Source organism: Branchiostoma belcheri, unplaced genomic scaffold, assembly GCF_001625305.1.
Source record: "Branchiostoma belcheri isolate BF01 breed outbred unplaced genomic scaffold, Haploidv18h27 scaffold24, whole genome shotgun sequence".
Lineage (NCBI taxonomy): Eukaryota > Metazoa > Chordata > Leptocardii > Amphioxiformes > Branchiostomatidae > Branchiostoma > Branchiostoma belcheri.
Window position 1 is genome coordinate 2,633,225 of NW_017803843.1, and position 17,008 is coordinate 2,650,232.

The following is a 17,008-nucleotide window of genomic DNA, read 5'->3' on the forward strand; positions in this document are numbered from 1 at the left end:
TCCGTACCAGCGGACAACTCGGCTGGAGGCGATCGGGGACGGAGATCTTGAACTGAATCGAAACAAATCCTCGCACCAGGATCGGATGGGCATGGACGATGTTCCGGAGCCCAGCCGGGTTGACCGTGCTGTGGGGCCGAGCTACACACACGGGCGGTCCCAGAGAACACCGTGTGGTGCCAGGCTGACGGGCAGGCTTCGCCCAAGATGGGAGATCTCCACGGACTTAAAACGGTCCATCTCGAAGTCTAGAAGGGACTCTTATATCGTGCCAACCGACAGTAGGGCAGACGGGCCCACCCAGCTGGGCTAGGACCGACATTAGGGCAGACTGCGGACCCTACGAGGAAGGAGGGAAGGAAAATCAGAAGGGCAGACAGGCCCTCCCAGCTAATTAAAAGAGTCGTTCGGGACTGGATGTTACGTATTCGCCATATTGACATGAAAATTAGTGGGTAATTGAAAAAGTGAGGTCAGACCGCTGCGGTACTAGCCATGGTACTGAAATGGCATCGTAAACATTGTCAACAATGCACCATATCACAAGTTATGAAGGTACGTTTTAAGGGAATGCTATACTAGTGTCAGACGGTTCTTTGAATGCATGTCATAGATGTGATAGAAATTGCAGAAAGACAAGAAAAATACATTTTTTTGCAACGGTATTATGGGTTCCTCTGTATCATACGTCTTGCGGTTCAGTTGCAGAATGCCGACTCCAAGCTGAAAGGATACTGTCAGGATGTATCAAGGGCACTGATTACAGATTAAAACAAAAATCGCTGCCACGTCAACTGGTTTGGTATATCAGTCATGTATTAGTGATATATATATATATATATATTTGACATGATTTATTAATACACAAGAATAAATGTATTACTGCATTTATACATCAAAATCGTATATATAACATCCTTATTTCTTACCCTACTCCATTGCACTTGTCTTTTCCCCTGGCATACTGAAACTGTAGACACCAGGCACAACTGATGATCCAGATACATGTAACACAATCTTTCCTAATGCAAACAACAAGCCTAATGGGAACCTCGTTTTACAGAAGGCCATACAAATTCCATTTCTTGTTTCATGGACCTTTTGTAGAAGGGAAAGTGAGCAACTTAATTGAAGCCGAGCTCTAGTCAATGCTGTAATCTGGATTTAGATCATGTTACTAGTCTTATAATTGCATCACAGTTTGTAGTGTTTATCATGTACAATAAAACTCAATTTGTGTTGCCTAAAAGGACATTGACATGCATGGTATGGTATGGTCTAACTTCTGTTCAAATCAAGGTGGGCTCACAAGAACAAGGAGCAGGAGAGTCCTTTAACAAGATCTTAAACTTGTATGACCCGAGTAGAACAATCAGAGATACACAGTTGTACACATAAAGGGGAATATAAGAAAGGAGTACAAATGACTATAATAAAGGAGTAATTAAACATGGGGATGTTTGGAAAGGTGAAAGAAAAGCCCTTTGTTACCATCAAAACTATTGTAATGGAAACTAGCAGGTACATGTGTAGTGTTGAAAAATGATGTGTATGCGGGTATGCCTCACCAGGCAGAAAGGCTTCTATTTACAGTCTATTTCCTGATTTCAGTAATGATATTCAGATATGATAGCTGGATGTATACCCTCACAGTAAACATGGAGACTGAGTCCTTACTAGGGAGATACTGTTTGGTTCAAGGTGCATACATGTACAGTGTCATCTCTAAATTACAATGTCAACTTGTTTAGAGCAACTGTAATTTGGTCAGAGTCAATACTCCTGTTTTGTTTTACACTGTTGAGAAAAAGTGTCTCTCTTAGAGAGGTTGACTGCTTTCTGCTTGACCTAAACTCCTTAGGAGAAGACTAGTATGTACATAAGATCATATCATCATTCAACCTTACCTAAAGTCTGAAGTTCCCAATACAATGTCCGAGCAACCCGGATACACTGCATTAATGTATGATTGTGCGGTGCAGATAACATCCAATAGGATTCACACTGCTTGCTACAGTAGGTTACACTACAGGCTTCATACTGCTTACTATGTGATGTTACATACTACAGGCCACACACTGCTTACTAGATTATGTTACACACTACAGGCTTCACACTGCTTACTAGTTTATGTTATACAGTACAGCTTTCACACTACTTACTAGCATGTTACACACTACAGGCTACACATTGCTTACTAGGTTAAGTTACACACTACAGGCTTCACATTGCTTACTAGGTTATGTTACATAATACAGGCTTCACACTGCTTACTATGTTGTTTTACAGGTTACTCACAACTAACTTATGCTACAGATGCCCCGATGCAGCAGTAATATATGGAAAGGCTGGCATCCCAGGTTACATAGTTAGTTCATGGTAGGGCTACATATATAGATGATCATCCTACTATTTCTATATCTCTAGTGTACATACAGTCTTGAGTAATTACTATAGTGCAGACATACATATATACATGGTTACTAATGGCATGGTCACATTCATTGTAGGAAGAGCTTAATGTTTAATGCTGTAGAATTTTCAGGCAGGCTGTGACAGTACCAGCCACCAAAAAGTAACAAGACATCTGAATTTCACAGGACACTTGCATGACTGCCCCAAGAATGCCCTCAGTTTGCCATTGTACGATGATCGCACAACATTTGTGACCAGGGCTAATAAAGGGCCAGTCAAACAGTGTTCCCATGCACACTGATTTTACACATACCCAACTTACTAGTCACAACAAAACAACAAGGGATTGAGCACACACATGTAAACTTGTAAACTGCCTCTATACGAAAATATAAAGGGCACTTGGGAAGAGACTTGTATATTGCTGCATACTGTTGGGAACCCCTTAACCATAACAACACAATATGTTCACAGCAGTTTCAGTTAAATTACGACTGGATTCAATGTCAGGGCAGCAGTTCTTAAATGCCAGATGGCAGGATGCCATTCATATATCAAAAGAAGAACAAAGCAAAAGAAAGCTTTAGTAAACAATTCTTATTGATTCTGACTAAAATGAGCTCAGTCGTAAAAACAAACATCATCATTCTAACAACATCATCAATTAAAGGGACACACCCCAGTTTATTTTGAATCTCAATTGAAGGCTGCACACCTGCAAATCTAGTGACTGCCTTTTTCAGGAAATATTTCTGATGCAAAACAATTGTGTAAGGGGTGACGGGATATCACTCTAGCTACAAGAACAACCGAGTTTCATTCTCTTCAACCTTTCAAAGTCTAGTAAATTTAAGGGGATACAACCATTTTCTGGCCAAAACTAATGTACATGTGGAATTACACATGAGGCATTGAAATGCAGACTAAAGAATGCATCAAAAGGTACTCTCACGCAAGAGTGCTCATCAATGCAGAGGCATACCTGGAAGTAAAGTTCAAGCCCCAAACCAATTTTCACCAAAACACACCACTTACTTCACTTTTCAGCCATGTTGGTATTTAAAGTCATTTTGCAGCAGATTATTAGCGAGCACTACACGAACCCATCACAGATAAATTGGAGTGTGCACCAATTACACCACATTATCAAAAAGCAACCAGCTCAGAAACATAATTAACAAATAAAAGTTTCATACTTCAAGTGAAGTTGTGCTAAAATGCAACAATTACAATAACAAGTTTCTTCAACACCTTATGCCTAAAACATGTTGGAACATATATTAGGGATATATTATGTACAATATTAGCCCATTGTAGAGACTCTGAAGCACTAACAACTTTCAAGTAGATGTCATAATGACTATGTACAATCAGTGGCTCCTGCCGATTCCATCCTTCCTCGCTCACCAATGTCACAGAACCTACCATCTTATCTATCCAATAAGACTGTCTACTGTACTTAAGACCCTCCTGCTGTACTTAAGACCCATCTGCCAGACGGAGGTCCAGCTCCTCCTTCTCGGGAGCTTCCGTGGTGCCGTAGCTTTTGTGGTTGTTCTCCTTCGGTGGGGCTGACTTGGGCGGGGTGGTGGGCGACACGGAGGCAGGATCCATAAGTAGGGCAGACACGAATGGCTGTGGGCAAACAAAAAACATCAGAATGAGCGGTCAACACAGGAAGGTCAGACTGAAGCTTTAGTCAGGTGGAACTGTACACCCTGTAGGTTATCACTGATATCTGCAGGTTGGAGGGGGTTAGTCTGGTAGAACTGCCCCATGTGGGTTAGCACTGATGGCTGCAACTTGGAGGGGGTTAGTCTTGGTCTGGTGGGAGTGTCTCTTGGGATAACACTGATGGCTGCAGCTTGGAGGGATTAATCTGGCGGGACTGTCCCATGAGGGGTACTACTGATTCCTGCAGCTTGGAGATGGTTAGTCTGGTGGAATGCCTTCCTCTGTAGAGCAGGCAAGGGACAATGCAGCATGCTGGTCTTGGCCAAGAGAAAGAGAAAAGTTACACTAGGGAGCTTACCAAGTCCCCGATGTCGAATGGTGGGTTGAAAAACTAGAAGGAAATGTGATGAGAAGCATGAAGGTGAGATGTAAGAATGAAGTCAATGATGAACAGTAAAGACTTTATTATAGAAACTACCTCGAGAGTATTGAAGTGATGTCTACAGGCATACAGCTACAGGAGGAAAACCCTTAACTTTGTCACCTTGTACAGGTAGGGAAATTATTGCCATGTGTGGATAAACTAAATGTCACTGACTGATTGGTAGAATCAGTCAGTGGTACTGATTTGTAGAATCAGTCAGTGGTACTGATTGGTAGAATTAAATTTTGTTACTTGTTTACAGTAGCAAAAGTTTGCATTTTGAGAAAAATGGGCATGTTTGTGGAACTTATATGTTCACTGTGACGGCAGATGCAGAAAAAATAAAGTCAAATTATTTTTTGATGGTGATAAGATGTGACTGCAAAAACTGCAAACATAAAAGTACCGCGAAAAGAAATTAGAGTACTTACAGCAGTGGGGGAGCTGCCAGTACTGCCTGCCTCGTCATCAGTATCCGTGAATTGCTGAGAGGGAAAGAAAGATAGAGTCAGCCTGCGTGTGCACCAAGACATCAGTTATATTTGCTTAGTAATACATGGTATAGTACTAGCATGCTCTGCCCTACAATTTCATGTACTTGTGAGCCCAGCCCTACATGTACTTAGTTAAATGGTATTTTTCTGCCCAGTCCTACAGTTACATGTGTATGATTGTACTTACGTGGTACTTGTGTGCCGTCAGGCCACTGAAGACACCAAAACAGGTTTTAGCAATGATGAGAGCAAGAGTCATCACGAGGACCAGAGCTGTGACAATGGTGTGAGCATCCAGGGTACCTGTGAAAATAACAGCTAAAGTCAGAACCTGGGGGAAACATGTGTAACTTAGGTGAGAAGGACAGGTAAAGCAGTAACAGTCCTGGCGATAACTCAGGTGGGAGGACAACTAAAGCAGCACCTGGGATGAACATGTGTGGAATAAACTCAGGTGGGAGGGCAGATAAAATGTCTACTAAAATGAAACCGGATCATCAATATAGACTATGTCAGGGTGCATGGTACAATGTCAGAGCACATGGTACTACATGTATGTCACAGTCACAGCACAATGGTATTATGTCATGGTATCATAGTTGTAATAACTGTACATGTATGCAGTTATGGTTCTTTTCAGACAGATGCAAGAATACAGAAAAGTAGCATAAATAAAGTGGTCATTGTTGTACCATATTGCTATAGATATACTTTAGTTGTTATAACTATGTGCTATATGTATAACATACAATGCCACTCTAGGAAAGGTGGGAGGAAACTATTTGAGAATACAAATAATTATAATAACACTAGATGCTTTCTTTTTGAAAGTCCAGGGCATCTTGTTTGTAGCGCTTCTTCCTGGATGTCATTCAAAAGACCACCCATTCCTCTACATGTATACATTGTTTAAGTTATTATATCAGTATTTAAACTTAGTTGGAGATCTAGATTCCAAACCTCTAGACTCTAGGTGTTTCCAAAGTTCAAGTGACCAGACTTAGATGATAAGACTAAAGGGTTAGAAGAAAAGAAGAATCTTGGCACTCGAAAATGGCCAATGACAGAAAAAGCAATTGAAGTTGAAGGTTAACCCCTAACTTACGAATACGAGGCTGAACTGTTCCGGCACAAAAGACATGAGACAAGCATGACATGACAGGGAGTGCAGCAGGCAGTGGGAGGGAGAGAATATGTGCATGGTGAAAGTCAAAACATTGTCATGGAAATGTTGAAATAATAAAGATTTGAGAAAAACAACAAACATCAGTGCACGGAAGTGAGAAAACTACCTCTACTGTGTCAGAATAAGTAAGAAAACTACTCCTCTACTGTATCAGAAGAAGTAAGAAATTTACTGCTCTACTTTGACAGAAGAAATAAGAAAACTACTATACAGATGTCCAATAGGAGAAAAGACATGAAAGCTTCATTAGAAATGTAGTGTTGATGAAAGAGTGGCAGGAGCATTCAAGGAACAGTTTTGGATGGGATTCTATGTACATTTTGCACTACCTCAGGTAGATATGATAATCTGCTGGAGAAGCCTGTTCTACACTACTGTCTCATCATTGTACTGATGAAGATGCTAGAAGCATGATGTGGTGTATTACAGGTTACTATAATCTGCCTGACAGCTTGAATTTGTGGCTTGACAGGGACAAACAGAACAGATGACTTCCTAAAGCATCAGAGATGGGTGCTTGTACAACAGGGTGTGAGAGTGAAGCTGGTGCAGTGCAGAACTTACTGTCATCTCCTGTTGGGGTCCCGGTTATGGGACAGAAGTGTGCAACGGATGGAGGGATGGAGAGAGTGCAGCAGAGGAGGAAGAACAGTGTGAACATGCAACTGGTCATCACTTATCAATACACTGACTTCAATCTGATTATCACGTATCAACACACCGGCATAAAACTGATTATCACTTACATGTGTATCAACACTTCACCATCAAGATAAAGCAAAACTTCTCAACACAAGGGTTCAAATTGGTTATTACATGTCAACACACCAACTTCAAACTGGTTATCACAACAGCCATCTATTTATGTCTGTCAGATTCTCAATATATTCATACCTCAGAGACAGACAGACAGACAAAAAGACAGACAGACAGACAGACAAAGAGAAGGTGGAAGAAAAAGACGGACCACCTAGAGAAGACAGTAAATATGACAATCATATTAAAGTGTCTTGGCACTGACAGAAGGGACTAACATGTTTGGAGGATGAGCAGGGAGATGTGGGGGTGGTGGGCTGCTGTGTGTGTGTGTGTGGGTATGTGTGGGTGTGTTTGTGGAGGGTGTCCAGGGGTGGGGAGGATGTGGGGGACTGTGATCACTCACCAAGTCGGATAATGGAGAAGAAGAGCAGTGAGCACTGCAGCAGCACGGCAGCTGCGATGACGTAGTTGACGGCAGAGTTGTGGATGTCAGGGCTGATGCGGGAGGGGTTGTAGGCATAGTAGATGTTGTACCTGTCCACCAGGTGCTTCAGGATCATGTAGATCAAACCTGCAGGACAAGTACGATCTAGAATACTTCTGCATTCCATGCACACCAATCTAGTCCTCTAACTGGACAACTACAACAGTAAATAAAAAGAACTCCCAGAGGATATACCTCTGTCAAAGTCAACAGCTTTATGCTTGCCATCTAGTTTGCTCTAAAACTGCTAGGAGAATTATTCCATAATCCAACCACTACTTGCTAAGGGATGGCCTTCCCACAAACAAAAACTGTATCAGCTTCGCAAACCAAACAACAGACAAATGCCAGCAAAACATACTATACCTCCTTGCCATTAGTTCTCATGTTACTAAAGATTTCTTACCAAAGAGCAGACAGATGAGGTATGAGACCTTACCATAGTGTACAATGTGCAGGCAGGAGTGAGACCTGTATAAAACACTGCTGTGAGACCTTACCAAAGGGTACGATGAGTGGACAGGTGATGCTGTAGACAGTTGTAATGGTGAAGATGCACATCATCCAGGCATACTGCGTGCCGAACTGGAAGTCATACACAATCTCCTGGAAGACAAATAAACAACAATACACATGGTCAGCATGCTGATGTTAGGGCTCACCTGTCTGACAGGTGTGCAGGATGAGGTCAGGACTCACCTGTCTGACAGGTGTGCAGGATGAGGTTAGGTCTCACCTGTCTGACAGGTGTGCAGGATGAGGTTAGGTCTCACCTGTCTGACCTATCTGACAGGTGTGCAAAAGGAGGTTAGGTCTCACCTGTCTGACCTATCTGACAGGTGTGCAAAAGGAGGTTAGGTCTCACCTGTCTGACAGGTGTGCAGGATGAGGTTAGGTCTCACCTGTCTGACAGGTGTGCAGGATGAGGTCAGGACTCACCTGTCTGACAGGTGTGCAGGATGAGGTAAGGACTCACCTGTCTGACAGGTGTGCAGGATGAGGTCAGGGCTCACCTGTCTGACAGGTGTGCAGGATGAGGTTAGGTCTCACCTGTCTGACAGGTGTGCAGGATGAGGTTAGGTCTCACCTGTCTGATCTGACAGGTGTGCAGGAGGAGGTTAGGTATCACCTGTCTGACAGGTGTGCAAAAGGAGGTTAGGTCTCACCTGTCTGACCTATCTGACAGGTGTGCAAAAGGAGGTTAGGTCTCACCTGTCTGACAGGTGTGCAGGATCAGGATAGGTCTCACCTGTCTGACAGCATGCTTCTCAGCCTCAGTGCGGGTCAGAAGCAGCCACCAGGCGTACAAGATGAGCTCTGGGAAGCGGATGAGCTCGAGTGATGTTCCGATGAACCCTGACGTGATGACATAGTTCACAAAGAAAGCACCGTTGTCAGGCAGGAAGATGCACCTGCAGAAGGAAGCAGAGAGATGTCAGGTGGCTGCGGGGCAAGCAATCCAGCCAAAACATTGTTCACAAGATGCAAAATGTACAGAACCCTACAAAAAGACTTACGCCCATTTGGTCTGCTGTCCTTCTGGGGTAAGTGCAAATTCCACAAACGCCTTCAAACTGGAACAAGGAGGACACAACTACAGGTCAGAACATATTCAGATCAATCATATGGCAAGCTAAAGGCTTATGCCTCACCCCTCCCAAAAACACAGACACACACACAATCAACCACTTCCTCTGAGCCAAGACTTAATCATAAGTTCTTCAGTGAAAGATATCCTATTGAACACGAATTGACCAGGCCTCACCTTGTGAGTCCCAGCGAAGGCAAGATGAGAGTCATGAACAGCAAGAAGACAAACGTTTTCCTCATCACACTGTGGTTAAAACCCGACCTGCAAACAGTCAGAGGGGACACACATTTAGGCATTGTACAAAGTATGTGCCTGCAGTTTTACATGACAATGTGGAAGTGTGGAGAGCCTTACTTTGTCCAGTGTCCTTCCAAGAGAGAAGTTCGGTAGACCAGAACAGGCAGCACAGCAGTGAGTGTCCAGAGGAGTAACGTTGGCAGAGTCTGTGATATCAGTGGGCTCTGGGGGCAGCAAAGAAATGACTGTTAAATTATGTGTCATTGCATTCTAGGTATCACATGTATTATGCAAGAAAAGGACATAACATGTACATGACTGCCTCTACTTCAGTGGCCCAGTGCTTACATGCAGACCATCGAACAGTTTCTTGTAGTTCCACTGGTCCAGCGTGTTGAGGATGATGGCGGGCGTGGTCAGGAAGAAGAGAAAGACCAGCAGGATGATGTTGATGATGATGACGCGGAACCACCACGACACGCCCGAGATCGAGAGGTTCTCCCTGTGGGGGAGACATGAACACAAACCCGGTTTTATGGAAGATTCCGTACAGAACACAAATGTCAGTATGCAGCGTGCACATGTACCATTGGAATGTAACATGCAGATAAAGCTAGCAGACAGAACCAAAGCTTCTAGACTGACCAGTTGACGTCATCAGGTGCAGGAGCGAAGTCGACTGTCCAGTGCATGGACTGGACCTGTGTGCTGACGCTGGAGGCTGCGGGCGGGCCCTTCAGGAATGTACGGTAGTCACCAACAATCCTGGCAACAACAGACAAACAAACAAACATCACAATCCTGCCAACAACAAGCAAACAGCAACATAAAAACAAAGAAGACGATTTTTGGCACCTGCACCTACCTGGCAGCCACCTTGTCACTGTTGAAGGTGACAAAGGCCATGCCCAGGTCCTCCTGGAAGGACCTCTTCTTCTCCTGCTCACACTCTGCAGTCAGCCTCTCCTCCTCCTGCGTATAATACTCCAGGGCATCCACCTGGTGGAGACAACAGGACTTGAAGGACATGTGTACTTTACCCTAACCGAACCCTACCCCTGATGGAAACAGGAACTGCACGACTTGTGTACCAGCCTGTTATCACCCTAACCCTAACTCTCCTGATGCTGAAGACCTCTTGTCCTAAGGACTGTGTAAGTCCAGGAAACACCAGGACATTCTGTGATATGATGCTGGTGTGGACAGCCCATGTAACAACACACAACTGACTTCTTTAATATGTTTAATTAAGAAAAAAGTCCATACCTCGACCACCCCACACCTGGTGGGGCAGAACTTGCCACACAGCATGGGTTTGATGGTCAGAGGCTTCCCTGTCCGCTCATTAATCCTCTGGGTCTGAATCTTTGCTTGCTGAGCTGCCAGGCTGCCAAACAACACAGCAAAACAGCTTTGTTTTTTTGATTGTGAATCAATTTCAGATGAGCAGGAAATGATGGCGTAAGGTCTGGCACAGAACTTTTTATGACTGCCCCTAGTATAGAGGAAAAGCAATGCCACAAGTCAACTTAACACACAGACTGGTCTGATGAATTGTTTATACCGTTTCTTGTCAAGCTTCATGAGTTTTGTGATGTTGTAGGTGAACTGCACATCAGTGACGACAGCATCTGGGTACGCCTCCCTGTGAGAGGCATACAGCTAAAGTTATTAAAATTTTCACTTTTGGTTCTTAGTTTCTCACAGTTCATCTATTAGATTCCTATCTGGAGCCCCTGGCACACATAGCCAAATATGGCTTTTCAGCCTTCTCCAGACCATAGTTGGAAAGTAATCATCTGTGGTTGGGAGTTGGTCTGCAGGTTGCCTAATAGTTCATACTTACCATTATGTCATGCACATTTAGCCTGTTGTCAGCAGTAATGATTTTTAAGGGCAAGAATGCAATATAATCACATATTTCATAAATCTGCGACATTCGTAACGATGGAAGTTAGACTAGACAACTGTTTGACTTACATGAAATGTTTCTTGATGAGCTCCCTGTCAGTCAGCCCAATGGGCATGTTACGGATGAACAGCGTCCTCGTCACCTGAGCACATATGGTAACAACAGAACAGTTAACTATCTGCTTTCCTAACAGAACAGTTCACTACCTAATGTACTTCTGTACAGAAATCTATTGGGTTTCCAAAGATGCATGGGAATCAGGGATACTTTAATGTGTTCTACAGGACAGCTGTACATACATGTTCTTCCTCCCGGTACTGTAGGTTGGTGGTGAAGTGTCTCATGAACAGCACAATGGCGATCAGGTACAGGATGGAGAACACCGTGTGCAGCCACAGCAATGGGTTGCTAGGCAACAAACAAAACAAAATAAACATGTCACAAAGGTGATCCAGTACATGATGGAGAACATTGTAGGGAATGGTACAAATGTTTATGCTACTGTCACAGCTGACCTTCCTGGCTAACACAGAGAATAACCAAAATGAGTTGGTCAAATCAGTGTTAAAATTCACATCATGTAGCTGCTATTTCTACTTGTTTCACATTTGACTCACTGCAGAACACTTAGGACATTGGACTAATTGATTCTTCATGATGTTGGACAAAGGAACATAATATTAACACTGGAGAGAAATAACTTACTTAGACTGTAGGTTAGAAACTGTCGTCCTGCCAAACTGATCTGGACCGCCCTCTACACAACAACAAACAATTATAAGGTTAGACATAAACAAAAAAGTCAAGCAACATGTCTCTGTTGAAATTTGATCGGCCATTATATCCTGTAATTGGCGTAACACACCAGTATCAATCATCATCAAACCTCAAATCTGCTGAAACAATAGTAGGTTGTATTGTCAATTTTGAAACCTAAAGATATCATGAAGGACAACAAGTGCTAAAGCAAAAAGCAAAACGCATGATCATATGGAAAACTTGTGTGAGAAGTTGACTGGAAGGAGTGATGGCTGGAGGGTTAATCTCACCTTGTGTGCCTGAAAAGTTGACTGGAGGGAGTGACAGTTGGAGGGTTAAGTCTCACCTTGTGTGCCTGAGAAGTTGACTGGAGGGAGTGACAGTTGGAGGGTTAAGTCTCACCTTGTGTGCCTGAGAAGTTGACTGGAAGGAGCACAGCGATGGAGAAGACGGTGATTATTGTGACAAGGACCAGGACGTAGCGCTGGAAGGTCATGTACTGCACCGCATCCAGTCCGCATTTGTACGCTATCATGTCATCTCTGTAAGGAGACGAGGATACTGTAGACACCATGGACACGACTGACATGCATATGCATACTACCCGGTAGTAACATTGTCCTACATTAAAGATGACATTTACTATATCAGTGAGTGAGTGTATTGTCTTGTCAGCAGGGCTACCCCTTTGTAATAGCCACCAGCAAGTTGATGAAGAATAAATTAAAAAGGATAAATTTCCTTCAATAAGGCATTCTCAAAATCTCAGGTTTTCTTAGTGTACAGAAGTGACCGCTTTATCTCCCAGGACCCTCCTTGCACACAGCCAGCCACTGGGAACCTGCCATCATGTGCCATGTATCCACAAGTGGGTTGGAATTAGAGTTAAATCCCTAATGGCCCCCACTCTTACAGTAGCAGTAACCCTTACCGTAACCCTTTCATGTGTCCACAAATGGACCAATAAAATCCTAATCGTCATGCCTTGTGATGTCATTATTACCACAACTCTCATGACCTTGGAGGGGAATGATGGCTGTTCAGCAAGACTTCCAGTACAGGGGACAAACTATCCACCAATTTTTACACAACTAGCAATTCATATGATCTGCATTCCTGAAGAGAAATTTAGCAAATGACTGCTCTTGTACACTGGAAGTTAATCAATACATGACTAGCTTAAAAAAGTTCAAGGCAGCATTTTTAAAGGTGAAGATGTGAAGTACACTTACTTTATTTTAAATATAGCTGGAACCCAGGAACAGAAACCCTGGAAAGGAAATATTTAACATATTGATGTTGCAAAATCACTGTGATAGGACTTCATAGATCATATAGAACAGGCTTCACACATTGCTGCTTCTTACTATCGGTACCTGTAGTACAAGATGTGACTAAAGATGTGACTATGAATCATTCAATGTGTACAAGAATTGAACAGTCTGTGATGTGATATTTGTTGCTATTTGTTCTATTGAAAAATGGTCACACAATTCTACCCAATTTCAGACTTCTTACTATAGTATATTCCTTTATCCTTTCTGAATGAAAGGAAGCAATGACTAGTTAATGTCCTTAAGGGAGATTGCTTTGTCTTTGGGCAGATCTCACACCATCAATAATGCTGCTGCAATGGGACATAATGGGACATAAACCTTTCTTCCACATACCCAGTCAGATACCAGGATCTACAGAACTTACCCTGTCATGGATATCAGGAGCTAGAGAACTTACCCTGTCATGGATACCAGGAGCTACTGGATGGCTGCTCAAACTTTCCCTGCTTTCCCTCCCCACAGATGTCTCTTCATCAAGGTTTTTTCCCTCTGGTGGAGGTTCATGATCCCCATAAAATATACTGGTCCACCTGTAGGCATGGGAACATGTCATCAAGGGTACAGGCTGGAGCAAAGGAGATAGACTGAAGGAAAAATATGACTTCTGACCATTATTTTTTATATTTGGAAGATACCAGTAAACAAAAAAGACGTCAAAAGCTTTCTTTGTAAGAAATCCTTTGAAAAACAAAATACTGAATCTTTCTGCCAACCATTTTGTTCCCATGGTGACCTGAATAACAGCCATTAAGCTTTATCCATAAGATCCCCCATGGCAGATATAGGTCACCTGAAATGTGAAGACTAATGGCTTTTTACTATTTCGTCTCAAATTGGGTAGAAAATAACATCGTTAATCATGTCATTCTACAGTCAACAACATCAAAGAAACTACAAGTGGTACAAATACCAAGTAAGACTTTTTAATACATGTATATCAATAGAAGTACTGTATATCAACTATATGAACTATATGAACAAGGAAATAGCATATACGTTAACTAAATAAAGATACCACTTGCAACAAATGGCAGCAACAGAAAAGTAAACTGAAATCCCTACACATCATATTGTACCGCCCCTTTGCCGTTGCTTGACAGTACACGTGTCCTAAAAGAAACAAAATATGAAAAAAAATTGTGTACATAAATGACATACCAACAAAATTTGTTTACATGCAACTTATGAAACATTCAACAAACAATAGATACTCAAATAATTATGTATATTTACTTAAAATGGGAAAGAAGCGAAAAAAATGTTGTGATTCCCATAACCTTGCCATCCTCGGTCACAATCCAGAAATACCAAATATTGAAGTACAATCTTACAGCAGAAGAACAGTGCCACTAATCCCTAATGCTACAGTACGAAGTACGAATATCAGACCTTTTTGTAGCCTCATTGGTTGAACCTGCTTATTTCTTGGATCTGTCTATATGTAAGATAAAGCAGTCATTCTACATAGAGGTGATGCAAATAGCTAAGTACAAGACTAAGTGCAATGTAATATTTTTGCTATTGGTGTTTCCAGCCAAGCACACAGGGTCATGCACCCCTGCTCATTTTAATGAGTAATGTGTGAGTTGTTCTTTTACATGCTAAAGCTCCCCAATGTATGGACTAATGGCCATGTTGGTCGTCCCAAGAAGGGTTCAAACCCTATTGCTCTGGATCGACAGAATTTAATTCTCACAGGGAAACCATTTCTGACATGGATGTCTACAGAGGAACAAATATACTGTCATGAACTAATGACAGGAATGACAAATGTTGGGTTGACAGTGCACCATATAACATATAGCTCTATATAACACATAGCTCTTTTATTTCTGTCCTTGGAACAAAGGAAAATCATAACATGGGTAGTCTTCTTCCCTATCATGCCTGTAGCCCTACTATCATCAGGCTTCTGGGCAAGGTGTGACTTTATTTGTGAACCCAGCTTTGAGGCTTTACAGTGATATTGATGAATGAGGAGGGGAGGTCGGAGACCACTAAGGAGAAAACAGTAGAATATCAACACATCAGGAATTATAGGATCAGGTCCTGACCATTAGGCAGCCTTTGTAGCTGTTGAGGAAATGAAAACTGTAGTTCATTAAATTTTCTTGCACTCTGGCGTAATGTTACCTTTCATCTGCTCTTGACATAAGTGCCAGGCGGCCGTAGTCCCAGGCGATCTTCCGCAGCACAGCAGACAGCAACAATAGCAGCTGGGAAAACCATGATAACAGTATAAACAGTATCAGTATATATGTAAGGTATATAGGTACATACATATATATGTATTATACTATATATAGCCTCCTGCTGCTGTAACAAAGGGCACTTTTAAGGCTCCTCCTCCTGGCCAGCAGCAGGTTAATTAAGTTAACAGTGAGGGCAGTTAGTTATGAGGTACCTGATGCTCAGACATATCAGTAATGAAATGAGGCAGGCATGGAGCTCGAGTTTGATGAAACTGCTTGTGTGTAGGGAGGCATTTAATCTTGTGTGTAGGGAGGCATTTAATCTGGACTAATGGATACCGTGCCCTGTGGCAGGACTTGAGTACAACTTCGGGGAGAACCAAACACACCAACAAGGGCTTCACAACATACATGAAGAATGTACCATAGATAAGTCAAAATTACAACAGAAACATGGATGTGGACGGATCACTTCTGAACTACACGAGTATCACGGCTTTTTTCCCCACCATAATAATGTCAACATGTAATGCAATTTCTGTCTTATAGCATATACATGAAGATGCTGCGAGTAGTTTTCAATACACCACGGTGGAAACGTAGTACTAAATGAACAGTTATACGGATTGTTACCAAATGTAACTAAAGTTAGAGTTTGAGTTAAATGTCGACGACTAAGCGTGGCCGGTGATGATGATGATAGCATTTTTGGGCACACATTTCTAGTGTAGTGAGTGCTGGAGTTGTACTGGGTTGTAATATGGAGTTGTATTGAGTTGTAATGTGGAGTTGTACTGGATTTGTACTTACCACCCAGGCTGCCATGTTGAGCCCCAAGTTAAAGGGAATGCCTCCATAGTAGAGCTGCTCCTGGACCAGGATGGATGGCATGCCTCGCCCCGTGACATTGCGGATGTAGACGTCACATTTGGCGGCTGCTGGAGACAGACTGGTGTTGGGCATGATGGTGAAAGGAGTGATGGAGGCGCCGGCCTGTAGGTTCAAGCCGTCCCTCAGACTTATCGGGGTGACAAACTCGGGCAGGTTTTCCCCCATGGCTGCAGGATGTTCTCAAACCTCACAAACGAGCCTGCAAAAACACATGTAGTAAAATTAGCTTTCAGTCTTTGTGCTCTAATACCCTTCCTAAATTTTGCACCCCCTATTTAGCCTCTGGCAGCGAGACACTGTAGCATAGGCCATGACTCTTCCATACACATTGGTATACCACATAGCTTAGACGTTTATTTGTATTCTAAACATATATCCCAATCACAGCCACCTCAGCCGGGGACATATCCCAGACATGAAACAAGTGCTTGCCTACATCTGCGAGCCTTCCTTACCATATATGGAGTCATCATGGACTAAGCATCAGTACACCTTGTGCATAAACACGAAGGCTACCTGACATGTCATGTACTATGTACCAGATAAACCATGCAGGATTTCTACCATTGTGACATGTTGTGTGCATATTTTTTCTGAAGTAATGTACCAAATACTTAATATTTATGATTGGTTCACTCATAGTTTCTAAAAGG

The 17,008-nt window shown here is 42.6% G+C and overlaps 2 protein-coding genes across 4 annotated transcripts in view; one reads left to right on the top strand and one right to left on the bottom strand.

The window, feature by feature from the left end:
- The window catches only part of LOC109470944 (probable G-protein coupled receptor 75), a 7,418-nt gene extending 6,974 nt beyond the window's left edge, over nucleotides 1–444 (top strand). The window contains exon 3 of the mRNA XM_019770039.1: nucleotides 4–444. Coding sequence (XP_019625598.1) covers nucleotides 4–313 — 310 coding nt within the window. The 3' untranslated portion in view covers nucleotides 314–444. The remainder of the gene's footprint in view (nucleotides 1–3) is intronic.
- Nucleotides 445–843: 399 nt separating this feature from the next.
- The window catches only part of LOC109470967 (CSC1-like protein 2), a 19,397-nt gene continuing 3,232 nt past the window's right edge, over nucleotides 844–17,008 (bottom strand). For 2 of the 3 annotated variants that reach the window (XM_019770071.1, XM_019770072.1), the window contains exons 3-24: nucleotides 15,406–15,488; nucleotides 14,335–14,382; nucleotides 13,670–13,802; nucleotides 13,168–13,205; nucleotides 12,338–12,477; nucleotides 11,882–11,933; nucleotides 11,476–11,584; nucleotides 11,245–11,318; nucleotides 10,829–10,909; nucleotides 10,531–10,651; nucleotides 10,130–10,263; nucleotides 9,910–10,029; nucleotides 9,613–9,766; nucleotides 9,382–9,488; nucleotides 9,202–9,288; nucleotides 8,954–9,010; nucleotides 8,686–8,848; nucleotides 7,937–8,042; nucleotides 7,356–7,523; nucleotides 5,195–5,310; nucleotides 4,945–4,998; nucleotides 844–4,050 (exon numbers count right to left, since the gene is read on the bottom strand). In XM_019770071.1, the coding sequence (XP_019625630.1) occupies nucleotides 3,895–4,050; nucleotides 4,945–4,998; nucleotides 5,195–5,310; nucleotides 7,356–7,523; nucleotides 7,937–8,042; nucleotides 8,686–8,848; nucleotides 8,954–9,010; nucleotides 9,202–9,288; nucleotides 9,382–9,488; nucleotides 9,613–9,766; nucleotides 9,910–10,029; nucleotides 10,130–10,263; nucleotides 10,531–10,651; nucleotides 10,829–10,909; nucleotides 11,245–11,318; nucleotides 11,476–11,584; nucleotides 11,882–11,933; nucleotides 12,338–12,477; nucleotides 13,168–13,205; nucleotides 13,670–13,802; nucleotides 14,335–14,382; nucleotides 15,406–15,488 (2,301 nt within the window). In that variant the 3' untranslated portion in view covers nucleotides 844–3,894. Of the gene's footprint in view, nucleotides 4,051–4,944; nucleotides 4,999–5,194; nucleotides 5,311–7,355; nucleotides 7,524–7,936; nucleotides 8,043–8,685; nucleotides 8,849–8,953; nucleotides 9,011–9,201; nucleotides 9,289–9,381; nucleotides 9,489–9,612; nucleotides 9,767–9,909; nucleotides 10,030–10,129; nucleotides 10,264–10,530; nucleotides 10,652–10,828; nucleotides 10,910–11,244; nucleotides 11,319–11,475; nucleotides 11,585–11,881; nucleotides 11,934–12,337; nucleotides 12,478–13,167; nucleotides 13,206–13,669; nucleotides 13,803–14,334; nucleotides 14,383–15,405; nucleotides 15,489–16,274; nucleotides 16,552–17,008 lie in introns of those variants that run through there. The other variant, XM_019770070.1, reaches the window with a different exon arrangement.